Raw genomic sequence first — 23,367 nt, forward strand, 5'->3', positions numbered from 1 at the left:
ATGCAGCCTGTTAATTGGAGACTGACTGATATAGCAAAGGGAAGTCATGAAGACAATGTGCGAGTGGCCAGCGTCTCTATAATCCCCGGCACTCTGAGGAATGTCCCTCTGTGGCAGACATCCACTCTTCACCACATCCACTCCTCCGTCTCCTCACCTCCCACTCTGGGGTTTCCCATTTTATTGACCGTTAGACAAACACACACACACACACAGAGAGAGAGCGACTTTACAGAGCTGTGAAATTTCACATCTTCCAACACAGAGCCCTGATGGGAGGTGGCAGAAAGCTCACCCAGGTGTTTGTGTTTTAATCAGCAGGGTACAAACTGTTAAGTGTTTCCTGTCATTCCACCTGAAGACAGGGCTCAAACCATGTCATCATTAAGACCTGTGAAGCCCTGATATCCAGTGTCTTAAAGATGTGCTTATATTTTATATAAGATATAACTAAATATGCCTTTTTTTACAGAAGGCATGTTGACATGTCACAGTAGGAAAAACACAGGCGTTAATAATGAAATGAATGATGCTTTCAGGGTCCTGGTATCATGCATCTCACTGTCACTCACTGCCTCGTAAGCGTTATTAGTAACACCTGTGCTTTTCCTACTATGACAAGTCAACGTGGTCATTTTGTCTGTCTTTAGTCATTTAATGTCTCATTTTATTCACTTCTTACTTTTATTTTTAGTCATTATGCATCTCTTTTTGGTTGTTTTGTATGTCTTTGTGGTAGTTTTGCTTCTATTTTTTTGTCATTTTGCATCTCTTTTTAGTTATTTTGCATGTCTTTCAGGTAGTTTTGCTTCTATTTTTAGTCCTCTTTGTAGTCTTTTTACTTGTCTTTTTAGATGTTTTGCATGTCTTTGTGGTTGTTTTGGGTCTCTTATCATTTAATGTCCCTTTTTAGTTATTTTGCGTGTCATTCTGGTAGTTTTGATTCTATATTTAGTCAATTTGCATCTCTTTGTAGTCTTTATGTTTCTTTTTTAGACGTTTTGTATGTCTTTGTGGTTGTTTTGGGTCTCTTTAATCATTTAATGTCCCTTTTTAGTGATTTTGCGTTACTTTTTAGTCATTTTGCATTCTACTATCTATCACCATCTCACTCTGGTAGAGTGGGCATTAGGGGTGCAGATCCCAGGGGGGACCATGTCATCACTCTGGCCTCGCTGCTGCTCTGACATTACTTTTTAGTATTTACACGAACAAATTTATTTGTAATGACATTGTGAAATATAGAACATCCTTTTGGGGGATTTAAAATGAAAAGTGAAACTCTTTCTTATTCAGAAATGTGTGAGAACCAGTCACAACAAGAATAAAACTCTTAACGGCTTTCAGCCGAGGGTGTTGGGTGACAGACATGGTTTCTCCCTGAGGTTAAGAACTGTAGGTGGGCTGGTTTCTCCTCAGGTATGACTCAAACTGAGACAGACACAAGTCATGCAGGACTTTTTATGTTTTGTAAACAGAACATGAACACCGGATCCTAATCAGCAACAGCCTCCGGTCACATTTCACCTCAGCTCACTGACAGTTAGCTGGTCGATGGACGTCTGCAGTTGGATGTTTGTGTTCTTATAATCTCTCACCTGTTGCCACACCATACATATGCAAAACAGCGATACTGAAATCACTCCATTGAATGATGACGTTACACCTGAGTTACACTTTCAATCATGACACTGACTTCTTATTTAAAGACAAAATTTGCTACTCAAATCCTTTACTTAAAGTAATAATCTTAAAGATTTTCATTTGAATAAATGTCTGTAAAGTCACTATCTATCGTCGAATGAGGTAACACAATGGTGATGGAGCCTTTGGCCCACTGATGAAAGCCCTGTCATTTGCAGTATTACGAACCGGGTGTCTGTTTAGCTCACGGCTGCCACTCTGCACTGCTCTCATACAGCGGTTACACATGCCTTTGAAGAAGCATAGCACCCTACGGTTCGTACGGTTCCGGTAAACACTGTCAACTCTGTCAGCAGTGTTGCCGTTGTTATCACCGTTAGCTACAAACCGCCGGCTCACCCGTCGCCGTGTTGAGAGCCGTTCGGAGGCAATAGAAATGCTCCCAATCTCGCATTTAGCACCTTTAAAGGGACTATTTGTAACTTTCAGAAATGCTTGCTAACAGCGACACCTGTGGTCGTTAAGTCAACGAACGTAAGCGTCGGGCTCGCGCTTGCTCGCTCTAAATAGACATGAACGAGCATCGCTCAAAACAGTGATGTGACACACGTCAGCTAAAACCACAATATCACTATATTTCACCTGCTTGGCAGTAATGTTAGCAGACCAGACGAAGGTCTCTCCATGAATCACTGCTGATCCTAGTGTTGGCTTTTCCTGCTTCAGCCTCCGGGGCCCGGTAGATTTATACGTGTAAGAAGTTATAAACAGTCCCTTTAAGTAATAATACCTCAATGTAAACATACATTAAACATTTAACTTTAATTAAGGAATAGTTTGACATGTTGGGAGTTAGATCAGAAGATACCGCCTTCACATCTGTCCGTTAAATGTGAAGGTATAGCTAGTAGCTGGTTAACATAGCTTACCGGGGGAAATGGCAGGCCTGGCTCCGTCCAAAAGTAACAAAAATCTGCCTATAAGCACTTTAATTAACATCTCATTTGTAAAATCGGTATAAAAATAGGAGTGTAAATGACAATACTCTGTTTTACGGTGGATTGTGTGCCAGACAATTTCTTGGAGTCTCTGCTGGTTGCCGGTCCAAGAAATATGAATATTGAATGTATGAATTAATCAAACGTGTGTATTTTTATTTAAGTAGCAACTGATTCATTCTACCTGTTATACTAATGCTGTCACTACAAAGCCAAGTGGTAGCCTTTAAAAGCTCTGTCCTCCGTCCAAACTGTGTCCCTGCATTGTGAGGCCGAAAGCTTGGCCTCCGGTCGGGCTGTAAATTGAAATTCTAATAGCGTCGCTGCACTTCAAAGCTCAGTCGGACTGTATTTATTATTCTGCAGCTGCTGGTATGGGAACAGAGAGCCTATAATTGCAATAGCAAATGTTGAGGGAAGATAAACAGTGGAAAAGCACCAAAATACAGTAATCACATGTAACAATTCATTCACTCACAGATGTGACAGATTGAAGGATTACTGGTGCAGAGGGATTACAAATGAGCAGCTGGAGGAAATGGTTTTAGGCTAATTTAAATCTCATCCCATACCTTCTTTATTTCCTCTCATTGTAATAGTGCACATGCAGACTTTTTGAGGATAAAACACACTCACATTGTGTGCATGTCTCTCCACTTATGACTTATGACTTAAAAGATGTCACATACAAGTGACAGTTTTGAGAGTTTAAACAGATTCGAGACCAACAACACTCTAATGATTTGTTATGTGTGTATTATGTCTGTTTTGTGGTAAAAGAACAAAGTGCTGCAGATGTGATTACTGTTTGCACATTCACAGCTTGCCAGTTTAATAAGACAAGAGTTTTATACTTAAGCCACATGCCCTGTTTTCCCATGGATGCAGAGGAGGGATCTCGCTTCCTCTTCCTCTTCTGTGAAGCTGATCAAGCATTTGTCACTGAATAAATGGTTATTATAGCTACAAATCAAGACTGCTTTGATTCCTCTGTTTCGGATGATTTGAAACAGATTTATTGGAAATGAGTCGACAGAGAGAAGACGGAGGGCGCAGGGTGACTGATGTGAGATTTAAACACATTAAAGACTGCAGTTTTTCCCTTTATACATCTCTGGCAGGCAAAGCTGTGATTATGGTTTGTGGTGGGGATGTTTGCTCCTAGTAATTTGTCTCCCATGTGAGAGTCTTTGGTGATGGATCCTCTGCTCCGTGTCTGCCAGAGTTCAGCCAGCATGTGCAGGATGACTTTTTAAACTGTATTTTAAGCTGATGATTTGTCAAATTGCAAATATTCTTTGTTTCTGTCAGAATTGTATTTGCAAATCGAGTGTTAAATCCTGTTAGGAAGCTTTTTTAGACCTAAAATTCATTGAGATAATAGCTTTTCCTATGTCATGTGATAAGTAAAAGTCAAAAAGGGCTTCTGACAGTGTTACATTATCATATAATATATAATACGATTGAGGTATTAACATGTAAGCAGTGTGCTGTGGAGCTTATTTTACCCTTTTTATACAACGTTGGCTGCTTTAAATCTACTGCACAATAACAATGTCTCATATTTTATATGTTTATTATACACATTTAAACTCTTAATCAGTGAAATGATTAGTAAACTACAGTTGTCAGATAAATGTAGTGGAGTAAATAGTACAATTTGTCCCTCTGAGTAGAAGTATAAAGTAGTATAAAATCAAAATACTCAAGTACAATCAAGTTCTGAGCAGCGTGATTGGTGTCAAACTTCTCATCTAGAAAGCGAGTAAACATATTTCCCAAAATGTTGTAACTACTTTACAGTGAGTCCAGGGGTTCCCAACCAAGGGGTCAAAGGTCGTAATAGTAAATATGGGGTAATTGCTGCATACATTTTTGTTTTATTTTATCACATCTTAGATATTTTGTGAAAAATAAATGATTTAACTTTTTTTGAGCTTCAAACTGTTAAAGTGGAAGTCACTCAAAAGGGCTGTGTGTTATCTTTAACAATGAATTACATTTTATAAGGTAATCATACGTTGTTTATCAAATTAAAAACAAATTTAAAGACTAACCTTTTCCACATGCTTTTTAATCTGTTGTTGGTTTTATTCTATTTCTCCTAACTTCTTATTTCATTTAATTTTTGTTTTGCTGTATTACATTATGTATTATTATCTTTTAGGAACATTTCTATGTTGCTGTTTTTTAACAATATATCCCTAACCTCTACTGGCAAGCACTTTTTTGTCAACTTCTGTTTTTAAATGTGTTATATAAATAAACTGATTTGATATATGTGTCATTATCTGAAAGGTAACTAGTGACTACAGCTGTCAAATAATGGTAGGAGTGAAAAGCACAATATTTCCCATTCAAATGTAGCGGAGTAGACTTAGAAAGTATAAATGGAAATACTCAAGTACAAGTACTTTCCACCACTGGTTGCCTCATGCATCCATATCTCATATCAATAACACTAACATATGGATGGCTTAAGTTCTTTGAAGGGGTTTGTTCGGTTTTGTTTTATTTTTACTGTGTTAGTGTTGTCTTAAAATGTATGCATGGCAAATGTTTAGTTGTTTTATTTTTTATGATGTACAACCACGTAGAGATTTCTATTTTTATCAATGTAAACTCTGTTTCTGTTCAGTCGTTAACTGTGAGGATGAATGCAAATAAACTGGAACTGAAAAAGAACAATTGTTTTGAACGAGACAGTTAAATAAAAACATGACCAAATGTGTAAAGTTTCTCAGTGGTTATGCACTTTTATTCAAAGTTGTAGGTCCCACCGTGGGTCCCATGGTAGTTAATACCAGGATCAGCTCATAATCCCTGAGAAGCCAGTGTTGGGAATGAACCCTCCAGATACTGGAGAATAAACACCACAGTCATTCAACACAAATCATGTCCGGGTCATTAAAAGCATCATGTAAACCATTCTAAACATTATACAATCACTACTAAATTTAGACAAAAGGCACAGTACACAATACTGTAGTCAAAATGTACAGCGCAACCCAATATGGGTGAGATATAACACAGAGGGAGCGAACGCCTCCATGTGGAAACACTCATGTTGCTCTTGTAAAGTTCTCACCTCGCCGGCGTCAACAGTAACCAGACAGTATTATGTGTAAATAAAGAACATGAATGTTAATAATAACAAAACAGTCTTTTGTGCAAACTATTACAGACTGGCTCCGATTACACATTATTATTTAGATGTTCTTTCTAATTCTTTGTTGTTGAGCCTTCGGAGGTGAGCATCTTTTCAGGAGCAAACATCATTTGAAACTCAGCTGTGCAATTTTTAAACAACAACAAAAAAAAACAATTCAAAAGCTGATTGTAACCCCGAATCAAAATCTCTTCCACTCATTATTTTTCCCTGATTGTAACAAAATGCAAGGAGTGTTATTAAATAGAGATGAATGGATAGAGATTTTGAGGGGGTTAATTTTCTTTTTTTTTGTTAGTTTGGACACAAATCTGAGGCATGTCATTAAAAAAAGGACGTAAACTAGGTCAGAAATATCAAAAAAGGGAAAAGTGCTTTGTCCTGATATACCTCAGAATAGGATGCATTTGGAAATCTGCCTCCTGCCAGCTCAGTTTATGGGAGAAATAACACTGTTAACTTAAAAAGCACAACAAAATCTTCATATTAGAGCATTTGTCCGGAGTCAAAACAAAAAATCAAAACAAAATAAGCCAATTATACGTGATAAAAGCCTACAAACAAAGACCTGCATGGCTTTGCATTATTAAAAGCTAAAACAATGTTAATGTAAAGCTGGCAAAAAGGCTTGAATATATGACAATACATTCTATGAGAATTGCAGATACATTTACAAGCAACATATACATCACAAAGCTCAACTGATTGCCTGCAAAGCTTAACGCTGAAAGCTACTTCCTGTCGAGAGCTGGGGTCCTCCACCACAGCATTATGGGGCGAGGTCCTGGCTCCGGACAGGAAGGAATAGTCCCGATGCGGGCCGCACAGCAGCCCAGTAAAACTATTAAAGACCGCACACAACTGCAGTAACAATACAGCAGCCGTGCGGTCTAATACCAAACACTGGTCCCCGTGAGCCTTTCAGATACCGAGGCACGACGGGGACGAGGATGAGAAAGGAGCGGTCGCCTTAGAAGGCAACCTGAGGGGGACACCAAGGGGTGTCTGGGTACAGGAGACAGTGCACAGACTTGAACCTGGAATACAGAGAGAAGAAGGTTGCAGTTAGAAAAGTGTTGAAACTGAGATTAAATCATTGAATACTAGGGCTGTCAAAGTTAACACGATAATAACGCGTTCTTTAAAGCATTAACGGAACTTGCGATTTTTGGGTTGTAGTGGGCTCAGTTTTAAAGCTAGAATGAAGATACTGGTATCATATGAAACTAGAAAACCTAAGAACTCAAAGTAAGGAGTTAAAATAACGCTCCAAACTACATTTTGGCGATGAAGAACTGTCATGGCCATTTTCAAAGGGGTCCCTTGACCTCTGACCTCAAGATATGTGAATGAAAATGGGTTCTATGGGTACCCACGAGTCTCCCCTTTACAGACATGCCCACTTTATGATAATCACATGCAGTTTGGGGCAAGTCATAGTCAAGTCAGCACACTGACACACTGACAGCTGGTGTTGCCTGTTGGGCTTGAGTTTGCCATGTTATGATTTGAGCATATTTTATGCTAAATGCAGTACCTGTGAGGGTTTCTGGACAATATTTGTCATTGTTTTGTGTTGTTAATTGATTTCTAATAATAAATATATACATGCATTTGCATAAAGCAGCATATTTGCCCACTCCCATGTTGATAAGAGTATTAAATACTTGACAAATCTCCCTTTGAGGTACATTTTGAACAAAAGAAAGGGGAATTAATTTGTGATTAATCGCACGTACCTATGGACAATCATGCAATTAATCGAGATTCAATATTTTAATCAATTGACAGCCCTATTAAATACAGAACAATCTCTCACCTTGATGGGTCGTCCTCCACAGGGAAAGCCCCTTTGAAATTGATGATATTACTCTTGTTTTCAAACATCCCATAACTTAGGGTGATCTGGAGGAAACATCACAGGGAAAACATGAGCAACATAGAAAAAGAAAACACCAAGGATAACACATAAGGATCCTGAGCTATAAGCCACCTCACCTGCTTGTGGATCTCAGATCTTGACACTTGTTGCAGGTTCTCCAGGTGGGAGTGAAATAGGTTGCTGCGGGTCAGAGGGACCCCCAGAACCGACTCGATGATGTAGCCGATGGTGCAGTCGTCGGGCAGGCGGATCTTCTCCGCTGTGTTCATGAAGTGACCGCCACTAGAGAGACAAAAAACAGACACGTGGTGAGGCATTTATTGCTGTTTTCATCCTCAAGACTGAGGTACAAATGAGGCAATAAATTGATATTATTGATTGTGTATCTGTATCTGTATCTTACCTGGCCCATGGGCTCATCTTCAGTGCCAGACCCCGGCTCACACAGAAACCTGCTCCTCCAGTAGCAAACCAGAAGTTGACTGGTTTCTATAAAAGACACAGAAACCTTTGTTAATATCTGACAAAGAAGATGCATGATCTTGAAAATATTATGACACCAAATATGAGGACGCACCATCTTGTTGTCCCCCAGCCTCTCTGTGGCCTCGATGGGCCGGTCCAGACTGGGTTTACCGATGTACATGTCCTGGGTGTGGGGGTACTGGGACAGCTGCTTCACCAGAGTCCGAACGTTCACGTAGTTGTCGTCATCTACGTGACAGAACCACCTATAGAAACAGGAGAATTGTTAGATCCTGATATGTTCATAATGAAAAATCACCAAATATGAAGTTTGAGTGATGCTTACTTCTTCCCCGACTCTATGAACTTGTCATATTCCACCGCCATCTTGCAGGACAGAGCTTGTCGGCTATGAGCTGCAGAGCAGTTGGTGTTGATAGCGTGACTCCCTGTGGCAACAATGACAGAAATTATTAGTTAAAGACATCACCATCAATGGAGGCTCTATGTATTTTATTACAATCTTTCACAGCAAAAAAGCTTAGAGCAGAATTTTGGAAATACTGACTTTTAAAATAGGTTTAATTCAGAGTGCCCTTTCTACTAAAACAATGTGCATCTCTGTTTCCAACATACCAATTTTCTTTTTCAGCTCCTCATCCTCTCCGTCCGTGAAGATGTACGTCTGTAAACAAAAAAGGGAGAGTACAGATGAGTGGAAATATCTTTGGATGATCATGTGAACGCGCTGGTCACGCTACCAAACTCAACAGTGTGTCCTTCTTCCTCACATCCAGCCCGGTGTGATTAGCATCAATCAACGTGCTTTTTATGCAGTGGAAAACACATTGAGTTAAACAGCCCCCTGCTCTAATAAAGGCCTTTTGTCAGGCGTTTCGCTCTCTCCATGGCAACTGTGCTGCCGCCCCAAAGCATCCCAGACATAGAACAAAGGCGGAGGCAGACTGTCCGCCCTCACACACACCCCATTCATCTATCCCCATCCCCCGGCTGAGCCCCCTTCGCTCTGCTGGACCTGCTGCCGGGCATCAACATGTTGAATGCCGCATGAAGTAGATAAACCACTGACACAATCCCGTGTGTGCTCGCCGCTGTATGACTGACAACCACGAGACTGCCGGCTTGTTAAATGTAGCAGTTACTCATAAAAGGGACACTTTAAAAAGGAGCAGATTAGACTCCTCTTTATGATGCACTCACACTGAGCAGGTGCAAGCTGGTGAATGGTGATGATGAAAATGCCCTGAGCTCTGTAACCGCCAGCAGTCTGTTTACTCTTCACCTCAGGTGAGGCGGCAGCAGCAGCACCTGCCGAACATCACGCTACCTTATCTGCGCCACGTGTCTCTACACGCCCGGGTCGTGGCGCCTTAACCCTCACTGACAGAGCACTTTTTTGTCTCAATTATAACCCAGATTCCTGCGAGTTCGCCACCCTGCAGCAGGATCTGCATCCTGAATCTTTCTTTCTGCACAAAGCAAAGAACAAACTCTGAGCAGATGTTGCTCGATGCTGAGGCCATGAGCTGGTATTTGTTTAAGGAAGGGTGGTGGTTTCACTAGTGAGGCTGGCGCTGTTTGCTTTAAAGCCCGTTGAATAGACGGCCTAATCACTGAGGCAGCTGCCAGAGCTGCCAGGGCACTGACAGAAAGAGAGGGAGGAGGAGGAGGAGAGGGGAGGAATCTCACTGCTGCTGATTAGTAAATCCAAAACCGTGTGTGGCCATTCACCCCCTTTACACCCCCCTATCCTCCTCCTCCTCCTCCTCCCCCTCATACACGGCCAGAGCCTCTTGAATAGAACAATGCTGTGAGTTTTCATGCTGGGTAAAGTCTCCACTGGGTAAATTCTCAATATGTTTGCCAGCATTTGCATACAGCTGCAGGAGTTAACTAAAGAGAAAACCTCCCTGGGAAAGGTTTTTTTTTCGGGTCTTTGTTTCTTAACTGAAACTTAAAAGAACAGTTACTTTCACAGAATACTAATTCATACAAAATAAAAAAGAAAGAAAAGATGTGCGGTGTGTGAAGCAGAGATAAGAGGCGAGGGGGCACGGGGTGAGAGCAAAGAGAGAGGGGGGGGAGGCTGCACTCCTGACCACAGGAAGGTCTGGCACGGCCCTGTCTGAGCTGAACGTGGTGCCTGGCTGGCTGTCTCCAGCTCCACGGGAAGGAAGGGCATCAGGCTCCCCTCCCTCCATCAACCACTTCCACTCCTTCCCCCTTCTGTCACAGACATTCAAAGCATTTTCAGCCCTTTTTTATCAGGACAAATGACGTGTATCAGGCACATATCTTGAACACCAGGCCGTCCCTCTTCAATGACACCCACCCCTCTTTTTCGGACCACTTGTACGGCCATGTGTTTGTTCTAAATGCTAAAAGCGCTCATTGTTGGAGGGCTGGCTAATCGTCAAACTCTTAAAGAGAGGAATGCACGAAGACGTCGGTGCCAGCTGCCAAATGAATTTAAGCTGTGATAAAAGCAGCGTTCGCGTGCCAGTTTTACAAATCAATTCGCTGCTGATCTACGCTCTGGAACGGGGAAATATCATGATCCATTTTAACTTCCTTTTGTTTTATGATCTAAGGGAGATTCATATAAAACAGGAAACCATAAAAAATGTAACTTGTGATGAAAGGGAGACATTTCACAGATAAATTGGGTCTGGCATTTAATAGCCACGAGGGGTAACCTTTTATATAAAGACACAGGCTGGTTGCAAAAATTGCTATTTATGCTCTGAATGGGCTCAAAAATTAAGAAGGCCACAGGCACTATTGTGTCAACACAGCTATCACAGATAATCTCCCCCTCTCTGTTCTCATGTAAACAGCAGCAGATAGCAGCAACTCCATCTGCATACGATCAAAAAGATCTCACTTTGAGCAGAAAACGAATGGCACGTCTTCTAAATTTTGCAGTTTTTTGTCCCTTGTGTCTGCTGCTACAAAAGTGATCCAAACTCCACAGATGTCCCCATCAGCTGAGCGTGAGAATCAGCTCTGAACACTGAGGATGGCCATATGTACACGGTGGGAACTCAGAGCATCATATGGCTGGCATTAGGGCCGTCCTTTGTTCGGGGCTCTCCTGACCACCTGGCACCCTTCCTCCAGGAACTCCCTCTTGCATTGTGGGGCTCTCAGTCTGTGCTTTTTGTCCTGTCAGGCAGCCACCCACCAGCTGCCTGCCTATATGAGCCCTGCTGTTAGCTCTGTATGATGGGTTAACTAACATCATCTAGTGCTGTGATTACAACCAATTAGCGCAATCAGCTCACATCTGAGCAGATGTTGTGGGGCTTGGTTTGGACATTAACGTGAGCTGTGCAGGTGATTCTCTCTGTGTGACAGCCTATTATCATCACCATTATACGGACATCAAACACCTCTTCCCAAACTTTATTGGTGCTTGAGATAAAGAGAATCTGTGTGTGACAACACCCGAGGCAAATCAAAAAAGACTTCTCTAGGTGCAGGATAAAAAATCACTTTGAATAGCAACCGTTTCCTCCACACTATAGCATCTCTTTGTGCATCCTCTGAAGGAGCTTGGTTCTCAAGGCCACATTTTCACACTCAGCGTGCCTTTTTCCCAGCATAAACTTCCTATAGATGCACCCCTTTGTCCCAGGCAGGCAGGCATCCCCTTTAACAGGAGCCCCCGTTTTCCCCATCCCTCCTCCATCCAGTAAGCTTGACCCAGACTCAGCTCCCACGTTCCCATGGAGAGAGGAGAGGAGGAGACAAGGGGCTGGGAAAAGCTTTTCTTCCCCCCTTCAGAAAGACGCTTTGTTAGTGCTGGAAGGGGGACAGCGCTGGAGTCGGTGCTGTGAAGCATCCATTGCACCGGGGGTTATTCACAGGGACACCCAGAAAGAAGAGGAGGGATAATAGAGAGTGGGGTAGAGAGGGGAGGGGAGCCCTGAAACTGCTCCCTCAGTTCTCAGGGACATCACTCAGAGGAGAATAAAAAGGGACAGAAATTCAGCATGGTTTGTAGGGGTTTGTGTGGCTATTTCAGTGTCATCATGGTGACAAGGTGGAACAATACAGCACTGTATGCAGCAGCATCACACAGGCATCACCTGCATGTGCTTATTGCTCAGCTCAGCAGCACATATCAACCCACATATATCACCTCCTAAAAATGTTCATCTTGTGCATGCACAGATTAATGTATGTTGATGTTGCATGAGTTATGCATGCAAATAAATTTTCTTTTGCACTTTCCCTTTACCTGTTGCATGTTCAGCTCTGCAGCACAATGACATCAAATATCACCTCCTATACATCTACATCTTGTGCATGCACAGATTAAGAGTTATGCATGCACATTTTGCACTTTCCCCTTTACCTGTTGCATGTTTCTGGAGACCCACGTGTCCAGGAGCAGGTTCAGTCTGGACTGGTGGAACTTCTTGGTGGTTTTCACAGCAATGAAGATGTCATCAGCTCTGATGTCCTCTGCTGGAGGCGGGTCTGCGGACCTGGAGGAGCCAGAGGGCTTCTCCACCTCCCTCCGTCCTCGGGTCAGTTTGGTGAAGTACGCCGAGAATCCTCTCTTATTATTAGCCGGTGCGTCCAGCTGCTCTTCTCCATCTCCATCTCCATCCTGGAGGAGAGAGCGCGTCCCTGCATCCTCTCCTCCGTGCGCCTCCTCCTCCTCCACCTGGACGCGGTGATGCTGCACCGCGACCAGCAGCAGCAGCATCAGCAGGCAGAGGCATGCTGTGCCGGCTACAGAGATAGCTGTCTTCTTCCCATTATTCTTCAACATGATTTTTCAACTTTTAAAAAAAAAAGACTAAAAAAAACTATGAAGCGCACTATGAGTCCCCAATGCAAAGTCCATATGGTGGGGTTTTTCTCCTCAATAAAAAACAAAAAGATGAATGAAAGATCCGTCAAGGTGCATAGCTGAAGCACGAATAAGTAATTTGGTACGAGGGGAAATATATATAAGCTTGCATGCTGGCCACGCCTCATGGGAGGTCCTTGAATGCAGCATGCCAGTCAGTGACGTAGAATGGGGCGTGGTTACAGCTGTGTGTGTGTGTGTTTGTGTGTGTTTGTGTGTGCCTGTGTGTGACTGTGCGTGTGCCTGCGTGCGTGTGTGTGTGTGTGTGTGTGTGTGTGTGTGTGTGTGTGTGCGTGCGTGTGTGTGTGTGCGTGAATGTGACTTGCAGTTTGGCTTTAACAGATAATATGTGTAAAAGATTGATCCAAAGTAAACAAACAGCATGTGGTCACAAGGAAAAGGTGTGTTTCAAAATGCACCTGAAGGAAAACAAAAATCCTCCAGATCTGAATTTACAATCAGACTTTTTTTTTTTTTTTTTTGAAGGTGAAGCTCTTTTGCATTCAGCGTGAGCCGGGTGTTCACCAGAGAAACGTCTCTATTGTTCTTCTCTGACCTTGTGAGGACTCCAAACAGTTGGCCATTCCTGAAAACACTTGTTATTCAAATTCTGGCTCTCACACAACTGAGTGCCGTCTGGTGCCGGTACGCCGACCAAAAGACATGAGAGTCCATTTGAGACCGACACGCAGCTGGTGGGGCATCAATAACCTCGCCGACGCCACCCGATTTAGACGGTTTAGTATCAAACAAATGTCTGGGTTAAACTGAGCTCTTTAACTTTATAGTGCAAGATTGAAAAAAAAGGCAGCTGGAAACACATTTTGGTCTCAATCCAGATATTAAACTCCCAAAAAAGCCAGTGTTGTCCTTTAAGGTGTATGCGGCTGAATCACACCTTTCATGTCTGTATTCTCAACACATCCTGCTTCTTAACTCCTCTGTTAGACTTACACTAGTATGAGAAATCTTTTGCAAGAGAAATAACGTATTTCCCGCTGCAGGTGTTTCATTCTTTTAAATTCTGGGACATGCAGGACATAAGTTACCTCTGTGCTTTGTGGCTCCTGACAAGCTCTTTTGTCCACATTTTAAATGTGTTGCACAGAAAAGCGTCTAAAAGCAAGTATAAGAAACCAGGCAGAGGGGGTTGTCTCTGTGGCCCTTCATTCTTCTTCAATCAACCGCCTCTTTCTACCGGGCTTGCAGGGCATTCGTCCCACCTCAGAGACTCTTTTTGGTCCTTTTTTGGACTTGTGAACAATGTCAGTTGTTAAAGTGAAAGAGTAAAGTTCTCCAGTTGTATTAGCTCCAACCTCTCCTTCTGTTAAACCTCTCTGCTTTCTTGTCCCTTTGAAATCACCCCCCTCTCTTCTAACATTACTGCTGGATACCAGTGAGATTAAATCCAGCTTCTTCAGACGAGCCCACTTCCTCACCATAGCGCCCACAAACCCACAAATAAACACCACAATGTGCCTGATTTTCCCCCCAGATCGTATCAGCATGTTGGGGGATCTGAGCCTCAGTCGGAGGGTAAAATGAAAGGGCTGCTATTTATAGTTCCTGCTTTTACAAAGATGATTATGTATGATGCACAAAGCAGGTAAAGAATCCCAGCATGCACTGTGACCAGAGTGTCACAACATCCCACAAACTGTCCAGAAGTATCTCTTTTTATTCGCCGACAAAAGCTGGAAACACATGTGCAGCTCTGTGAGATGTCAGCTATAACTTGATACTCTGCATAATGTATATAGATCCAACATGGAAGACATTAGCTCAAAGCCACATCACTCTTTTCAGCTCATAATGTTTCCATTTATTTCATATTTCAGTCTGTTTAACATTCCTCCGGATGGTCCCCCTGGATGTTTCTGCTTATTGTTGAAGCTTTTGTTTAGTTACTGATTCCAATATGTATTTATAATCTAAGATGCTGCATGTGTAAGGTCAGCTATAGCTGAGCCTTAGATCTCCTGTCTTGGATCTTAAAAACATCTGCTCCTTTATGTTAACTTATATCCATATCTCCTTCCTTCATATAGGAGCACATGCAAGTTAATCCAGAGTTAATACTCTCCTGTGTAAGGCTGTCCTCGACCAAAGAAATTTGACTAACACTCGTATGATTTTGTCGACTAATCGATTAGTTGATTTAATCGACAGATCTCTAAAACGAATCCACAAAGAATCACGCAAAAGCACCACTTTGAAAGACCAGAGATGTCCTCATAAATTTCTTGGAAATAAGTCATTCAGCTTGAAAAGAAACATAAAAAAATTATTAATCGACTAAAGAACTCTTAGTCGACTAAGACGACCGATTATTCGACTAATCGACTAAGACGGGGCAGCCCTAGTCCACAGACTCATCTTTTCTGTTGCATGTAGAAAACACATATGATATGTTGCTGTTTGTCTTCAATACAAGTTAAGATGAGTAATTGTTTCTCTTCATTATAATGAAAACAACACGATGAAGGTTAGCATCCTCTAAGTGTGAGCAAGACTTCTAGTAAAGAGCAAACTGATGGAGACTTCGCTGGATCAGTGAGAAGCGGGGCGGTGGGATCAGTCTGCGGTTCTGTTTATCGTCCCAGCATGGAAACACAGGCTCTGATTGGATTACAGGTCACACCAGATGTGAGAGCCAGGGGACAGAGCGTCCTCTTCCTCACGATTCGGTTTCAGTTTCCCTCCTCATGCAACATTAGAGGAAACTCTCCGAGGACCGAAGGCTGAGAATACTTCAGCTGCTCCAGACACAAATAAATACCACCATCTTTATTATTGATCTGCAGAGAGAGTCCCATAAACCTGAATGGACTTCCTTCAGGTAAACACTAGGAACTGATGAAAGAGTTGAGATCAAATGTATGGTATCATGCTATTGTGGAGGAAGTATTCAGATACTTAAAGGTTCTCTATAGGATATCCAGAGCATGAATATAGCAGCAAACAACTATTTGCTATGTAAAGATATAGAGGAGTAATGTCTACCTGAGCAGAGAGTGAAGTCACTCTCCCTCTGTGCATTGTTGACATATCCGGGCAGCGGGCTGGCCGCTTTAAGTGCATGTTCCGGTTCATATCAACAATATGGGTTGTTTCCATGGTAATGTGAATGAATAAAACATTTTGAACCTCTTAAGCCAACATTAACCTTTGCAGAACATTTTCATAGATTTTTTTTCATTAGGAAAATTTCTTAAAAATCTAAAGTTGAAATTTAAATATAAAGTTATTTGCTAGCAGTTCACTACTAAAAGCAGTTCACTGAAAAAAAATTATATTTTATACAATTGGTTTATTATTACTTATGCATCTATGTGTAAACAGCATTTTACTGTTAAGGTGGAGATAGTTTTAACTATTTAATTTACTGTTGTTTCATTTAATTTATAACATTACATCATATTCTATCAGCTCATCATGTGCGTAAATTCTTAATTTGTAAAGTAATATATTTTTTCTGTCATGTATGAGTGTGTCGCTGCTGTTTTTATCCGCTGTGGAAAAAATCTTTTATTTTTGTGGAGCAGCTTGATTGAACTGTAAATGATCAACCAGGAGCTGAGGAGTGTCAGGTTTCATGCTGACAAGCCTGGACATGTTGAACATAATTTATTCTAATCAATAACAAGATAATAAGACCTATAAACTATCATTTATTTGTCATCGTCTGGGTCGTCACTCAGAAATATCCTTGTCATATACCAGTTTTCTTTGTGACACAACAGCCCAAACGTCTCTACTCTGTACAAAACCACTTATTGTTGGTGGAAACAAGATATTCACTGGAGACCCTTCAGGTTTATATTTCCACTAAGAGCTCAACAAACTCAAGGGACCTCTAAAAGCTGCTGACAACTCTGAGTTATTTCCATATCATGTAAATTTTAAGAGGTGGGAGGTTGGTGGTTGCATGTCCCAATAAAAAAGCTTGTGAAACGGTTCCTTGTGTTGGAGTAAATGGCCATTTTCTCAACCAATACACAGCCTCTTTGTGTTTCGCTACCTTGCTGGGCAGTACAATGGGAGCATGCAGACAAAGGAAAGAGTCATTGAGGTGCTTTTAATTGTTTGTTGTGGTGTTGCTTTCTCATTTAAATATGTGTGAACCTTTGCAGAGCTGACTTCTCTGTAATCACACTATGGAAAGTGTTACCATGTCAGAGTTGTAGATATTTTGGAGGATGTATCAGTCGCGATGAAGTTTACTTCTCTAAATAAGCAAGCTGAGCGCTCTGAGGAGAAAGACACGACTCCGCGGATGCAATGAAAACAGGAAACTCACGACTGGTGTCCTATTTTAAAGTGCCCCCCTCCCGTCATAATTGTTCCCTTTTCAATCCCTTCTCCATAACCAGGCAGACACGAGCTATTTGCATAACTGTTGAGACCTGCTCGTCACCCCCTGCTCCTGCCCTACTTCCACTCCATCAGCCTAATGCTTCCCAGCACTCTCTCTTTGTGCAGCTTTCTCTTGTTGTTCTGGGAACAAATATAGCGATCGACACATTCAATCGGGACGACTCTAGTCTGCAAACAGAGATGCATTCAATGGGAAGGCCCAAATTATGATCCTGTTTGTTGTCTCTGTTTCTCACCAGTGTTACTTTATGTTGTGGAACATGAAGAGGCGCACAGATATAATCTGTGTGTGGAAGAATAGGGCTGTGGGATCTGATACTGTGAAAATGACAGAGCAGTCTGATGTGTCAGACTCTCACGGGAGACGGCAAGCAGCGTGGAGCTGCAGCACCCGGTGGGAAACTGCTGAGGGTACACCGAGTGTGATATGGGTGTTACACACATTGTGTGATTTCTCTTTTTCTGTTCCAGAAGGAGATCTGAGTGGCTACAGACTAGTATTGTAGCATAGTAGTACTATAACAGGATATGCACCTACAGTCTAAAATACAGTATAATTTCTTGTTTGGATAAAACTGGTTTATGTGAAGCATCTGCTCCTTCTTAAACAGGATATTTGTGATTATTGAACTTCCTTCACTGCTATTTATTCATCAGGGGGTATAGCTCAGTGGTAGAGCATTTGACTGCAGATCAAGAGGTCTCTGGTTCAAATCCGGATACCCCCTTGCTTTATACAGGTGGTCAGTGATCTGGCTTGCCGGACACACAAACAAAAGCCTGATAAGATGGATTTTTGTGTGATATGTGATTTCGCAACTCAGTGAGCCAGTCACAAAAACAGTGAGACCTTTGTGGTTCCAACTGGTGACCACCACAGGTGAAAAGGCGAGGGGACTCCCTCGGGTCTCACACTTCAGAGTGTCCTGTTACTCGAACTGTTTAGAAATGACCGGCCCTCTGCGACCTCCTCACTTCCCGGGCCTTCCTCTGGGTTTTGTGGTCTCTCCCAGCGGGCTGAAAGGAAAACCACCGCAAACCCCATCAGGAACATTTCTCAGATGCTTCGTGCCCCCTGAGCTTTCACCACAATATCCTCCTCTGATACTGTGACACCCCCCGTCATTCATCTCTACCATATACTCCATCTGTATCTATTTAGGGATGTAATGCATGTTTGCTCTGCAGTGAGAGATCTATTAGCAACCAGTGAGATTAATTAACCCCCTTCAGTTTCACAGTCTACAAGATTTCAACCTTTTATTGTTGTTTGTAAGACTCGTGTGTATCCATGTTTTTGTAATGCGGAGCGGCAAAGTTCAGTCATGGCTTATTGTTTACAGAGAGTGAGCTCCACAGGGAGCAGCAGGGTGATATACTGCGACGTCACATAGGAGGCGAGACAAATGAGGGAGCCATGACAATGAAAAGCAGATGTGACTGTAGGGCAGTTAAATGACTTTACTGCTATGTGAAAACAGTGAGAGACAACATAGTAAAGGCTGTCTAATTGTTGAAGACACTCTGGTAAATGGGCAAACATGGGCGTTTTTTGACCCATCTATCCACCCCGACCTCCTCCTTACGCGGCATTCTGCTGACCATCACGAAAAAAATTAGAAATTTGTGTCTATGTACACAAATCAATACATTAAATTTCGTTACTAATTCAAGAACTGCCTGGCGACTGGGCTGCGTTTCAGGGGATCTATTGGCAGAAATGGAATATAATATTCCTAACTATGTTTTCATTAGTGTATAATCACCTGAAACTAAGAATCGTGTTTTTGTTATTTTAGAATGAGCCCTTCATATCTACATAGAGAGGGGATCCTCTTCACGGAGTCCACCATGTTGCTCCGCCATGTTTCTAAAGTAGCCCAGAACGGCTACCATAGTTCTCCGACACTCTTGTGAAACTGCAGTAATGTGAGCCGCAGAGTGCAAAACCGGCTGCCAACTGACTTCCGTTGCTCTTAAAGTAGTGTTATCATGGTAAGGATGGCCTCTGAGCGAGGCGTACGGTGTTACGACGGTTTTGCACTCAGCGGCTTGGAAAGGGAGGAGTGAGCGGAGGGGTACTCAGTCGGTTACAATCTGCAACCACACCACTAGATGCCGCCAAATCCTATACACTGTACCTTTAATTTAATGTATATACAAATAGGAACAGATATTCTTCCTTCTCTCAGTGTATATCATGTCATTTTTCTGTGATCTCTCATCATTTTCTCAGCTCTCACATCTGTTATTTATTTTCCTGATCTGTTAATTGCTATTAATATGTGGTGTTAAATGACAACAGCAGGACTCAGTATTAAAGGATAACGAGTAAATGGGCCAAGCAGGAGCTGCCACATGGCATTTATTGAACACACCACCTGTCAGGAAATCCTGCATCATTACAGACTCCACACCTTCTTCCCATGACTGTCCAACCTGGTTAGCGGAGGGAATCCCTCCTTTTTGTGGCTAGGATTAATTCCTGGCACCAGGCTTGGCCCAGCTCCAGTCGGGGAACAAGAGCCGCTTCCATCCCACAGAGCAGCGGTTTATGTCTTGTGGTGGGTCCAACTGGGCTGATCCTCTCATATTAAATGGATTAGCAGAGTCCTTGTTCTACTGTCAGGAGCTCAGGAAAAGAATAGGGATATAGCATGTTGGCATTTTTCTTTTCTGACAACATTTCAAACTGTAAATGTAAATCATGTGCTTATTGAAAAGCCTGTTCACACTGGGGCTTCTAAAAACGAGTGACTTCTAACTATTTCAGCGACAGAAACATGATTCATATAGGTGACCTCTCGGAGTATCAGCCGTGTTTAGCTCTTGTAGTATCCGTGGGAAACTGTAGCATTAGCTCTGCTTACAAGCTTATTTGATTTCCCGTGGGAGACATCCATGACAGGAGCAGGTTAGGTTGGGACCCAAATGCTGCATGGCATGAAGAGATCATGTTGCAGATATCAGGGGGGGGAAATCAATCACATGAAGGGTGTGAGGTGAATATCAACAGATTTATTCTCAGATATCACAAGCATGAGCCAAGAAGAAGTTATTTAATGTCATTCGCGCTCCTGGAGGACTTCAAACACACAGATAGTGTTAGATCTTTGAGTAGACGGATGGCAGGTGCTCCTCGCTGCCTGCGCTCTTTATATTAATCTCCTTCAGAAGGCAGCCGACCCGTCACCCTCGCAGGCCTCCATACGGGCGCCACACTAATCACACTGTTTAGGCCGTCTGTGGCCGAGCCCCTCACACCACCGCAGATGTGCTGAGATCAGGCTGGGCACAAACAGCCCTGACCCCGGATCAGCCCCCTGTCCCTGCTCTAGGACCAGACACTGATAAGCTTAGTCTGTTTCCAGCCAACAGGCCTCAGAGTGGATCTTTACGATGATGTCGCTGCTATCAGGAATTTTGCAATGTAGGCAGAAAGCCAAGCTGAGATTCATCTAGCTTTTTTGCGTTATTAGTGTATTTTTGCTCCAAACTTAATTAAAGCAGTTCTTCAATAAAGTCCCCCTCCACTCAAAAATGTGTTTTCCTCCTTCACGTGGATGTTTGAGCTTCACCGTGCAGAATGATGTCTGTGCAGAGTTTGACACAAGAAGACAGATTTCAAAATCATCTGCTGAAAGAGGAAAGTTTCTCTGTACTTTTGCATGTCTTAAAACATGATCAATACATCCCCGAGTGTTTTTTGACACTGCATATGTAACCCAGCTTTATTCACAGTGGCTAGAAGGGAGTCACAAACTGGGGAAACTCTCGCGAGATTAAGGTTAGGCATTAACCTCGAATAGTTAAGATTAGGATAGGTCATTGGGCGGTGAGTCTTGCAAGAGTATTTGCAAGTTTTTGCAGCTATAGATCTCAGATCAGATTTCCCAGTTTGCAGGCTCCCTTCTAGACACAACCTTCACACTACTGCAGATAAAACTGAAAGCATCTTTTTCTTTTCCATTTTGGCCTTTCATCCACTGTATTTCATTGATTTTGACCTCTGAAATTTAAGCTTTTCAAAATCCCTCACCAATCAGACACTAGCCTCTCATTGCCGTGCGAACAAGTGAACAAGGAGAGCAGACTAATATTTAAAGCCTCTGAGCACACAGGTGTTTTCAGTTGATCTGGCTGATCTGGCTAATTCTCAGGACTGTGTGGGCGTGTCCAGACTAATTGATCTTCCTGAGTCTCCTGTTAGATTTGTTGCACCTGTTAGAGGCGGGATGGATTACACTTTCGTCATTCTTATTGGTAGATGAAGATTTGTGACCTAATACATTCCCATCACAGCTCCACCCACCTTCAGCCTGAGCAGAGGACTAATCAGCCAGTAACTGAAAACACCTGTGTGGGTGTCCAGAGGCTTTAAAAGAAAGAAAGAAGTCCTCAACAAGTTTTGATTGATAACTTCTGGTGAATAATACTACATTAAAGTTTTCACTTTAGATTTTTAAGACATTTTCCTAATGAAAAAACTATGAAAATGTTCTGCGAAGGCTAGTGTTGGCTTAAAATGTTCAAAATGTCCACATTTATTCACATTACCATGGACATATGATCTCAACATTGCTGCCAGGTCACAAACTTTCTCATTTTACAGATAAACAGTACACTACAAGATGTTTCTGAAGACATTTGAAGCGAAAATATAGGCATTACAGTAACAGAATCTTGATTCATATTTGATTACCGCTGCCTAGTTTGACAGTTTGATCGGAGTTTGTGAGTTTCACAAGCAGAGATTGACGGCTGTTAATGCCTAGTTCACACTACACAACTTTAGCCCTGACAAAAGCCCCAAATCAGAGGCAAATCGGCGTTGGATCGCCGCTTGCACATCGACGCTTGAGCATCATGTGTGAACTGTTAAAAGACGCAAGACGAGAGGCTCACCGATCCTCGCCAATGCCACGCAGACTCCGCCCACAAGCTACAACCAATGAGAGTGCGAGACACAGGTTGAGGGGAAACCTGGCTTAGGAGGGGTCGTCTGGAGAAAATTTGTTGTTGCACCTAGACTCTAGGTCCTAGAGGAATAAATAGTAAAAAAAAAAAGAGTGTGGAAAACAGGCTGTTTTGTGACTACGTGCCAACAACAAAAGCAATGTGTCTAGCCTATGGTATCACGTCATTTGCCGTGTAGTTCTCGCATGTGTTTTTATGACAAAACGTAGTTTGGAGACCTCATCTGGGATTCCTCCTGGTGAAAGATCTTGTAATGTGTGACCTCCTGTTGCCAGTCAGTCACGTAGAGTGAAAACCACAACGACTAAAGACGATTAAAGACTCCAGATTACAAGACAGCAAGTAGTGTGTGTGAACAGTACAGCGATCTGACGACTTTCAAAGTCGTGTAGTGTGAGCTGGCTTTAGAGACTGCTCGGCTCTGATTGGTTGTTTTCCTTCGAGCGCAGGAGGACACACAGGAGAATTATCTGTCTCATGCACAACTGTCAGGATACAGTGACAGTTTTATAAAAATAACTTTTTATCATATTTGCTCAAAGTTACCGACTGTAGCTTTAATGTTAGTTAGATAGAACTCAATGAAAAGCCCAACACGCACCTAACTGTGTGAATGTGTTTGTTTGGTGGGCTTGGCAGTTGGGTGACATGTCTATTTAAACACAAACAGTTACATCTGTCCCGTCAGGTTCCAACAGTCTTGGTCATGTGATCTACAGCGAAGCCCCTTCTGACTCAGCTGGACTCGGCCCAGTATCATTAAAGCCTGTGTAGTCCATTCAGCGAGGCAGGACCGGCCCCCCGATTGAGGCCACACTTACTCACTGGCCCTTTCCCACAACCTCCAGGCACCTTGGAGGAAGTCATCCATGCATAACGGGGCTCCTTAATCAAAAGGCTGAATGTCGAAGTTGTCCCGGAGGTTGGCTGCTGCGAGTGCGGCATTAGCAAAGCACATGCTCTCCTTTCA

At 42.6% G+C, this 23,367-nt stretch overlaps 1 protein-coding gene and 1 non-coding gene across 2 annotated transcripts; one reads left to right on the forward strand and one right to left on the reverse strand.

Annotated features, from left to right (window-relative positions):
• Positions 1 to 5,373: 5,373 nt before the first annotated feature.
• lfng (LFNG O-fucosylpeptide 3-beta-N-acetylglucosaminyltransferase) lies at positions 5,374 to 13,116 on the reverse strand. The gene is made up of 8 exons (XM_074656070.1): positions 12,540 to 13,116; positions 8,795 to 8,843; positions 8,505 to 8,607; positions 8,271 to 8,424; positions 8,097 to 8,182; positions 7,810 to 7,975; positions 7,631 to 7,716; positions 5,374 to 6,848 (listed from the first exon to the last, which is right to left on the reverse strand). The coding sequence occupies exons 1-8, from the start codon at positions 12,960 to 12,962 to the stop codon at positions 6,782 to 6,784; spliced, it is 1,134 nt and encodes a 377-aa protein (XP_074512171.1). The 5' UTR covers positions 12,963 to 13,116; the 3' UTR covers positions 5,374 to 6,781.
• A 4,960-nt stretch (positions 13,117 to 18,076) lies between these two features.
• trnac-gca (transfer RNA cysteine (anticodon GCA)) lies at positions 18,077 to 18,148 on the forward strand. The gene has a single exon. It is a non-coding gene; the product is annotated as a tRNA-Cys (tRNA).
• Positions 18,149 to 23,367: the final 5,219 nt, after the last annotated feature.

Source organism: Sebastes fasciatus, chromosome 13 (genome assembly GCF_043250625.1).
Source record: "Sebastes fasciatus isolate fSebFas1 chromosome 13, fSebFas1.pri, whole genome shotgun sequence".
NCBI classification, from domain to species: Eukaryota; Metazoa; Chordata; class Actinopteri; order Perciformes; family Sebastidae; genus Sebastes; species Sebastes fasciatus.

Bases quoted from the DNA above. Each gene is read 5' to 3' on its own strand.
- lfng (XM_074656070.1), bottom strand. From the start codon at position 12,962: ATGTTGAAGAATAATGGGAAGAAGACAGCTATCTCTGTAGCCGGCACA. The intron at 8,844-12,539 runs GTAAAGGGGAAA...TTTTGTTTACAG, and splicing joins TCTCCAGAAACATGCAACAG to ACGTACATCTTCACGGACGG. The intron at 6,849-7,630 runs GTGAGAGATTGT...TCTGTATTCCAG, and splicing joins GTGGAGGACGACCCATCAAG to GTTCAAGTCTGTGCACTGTC.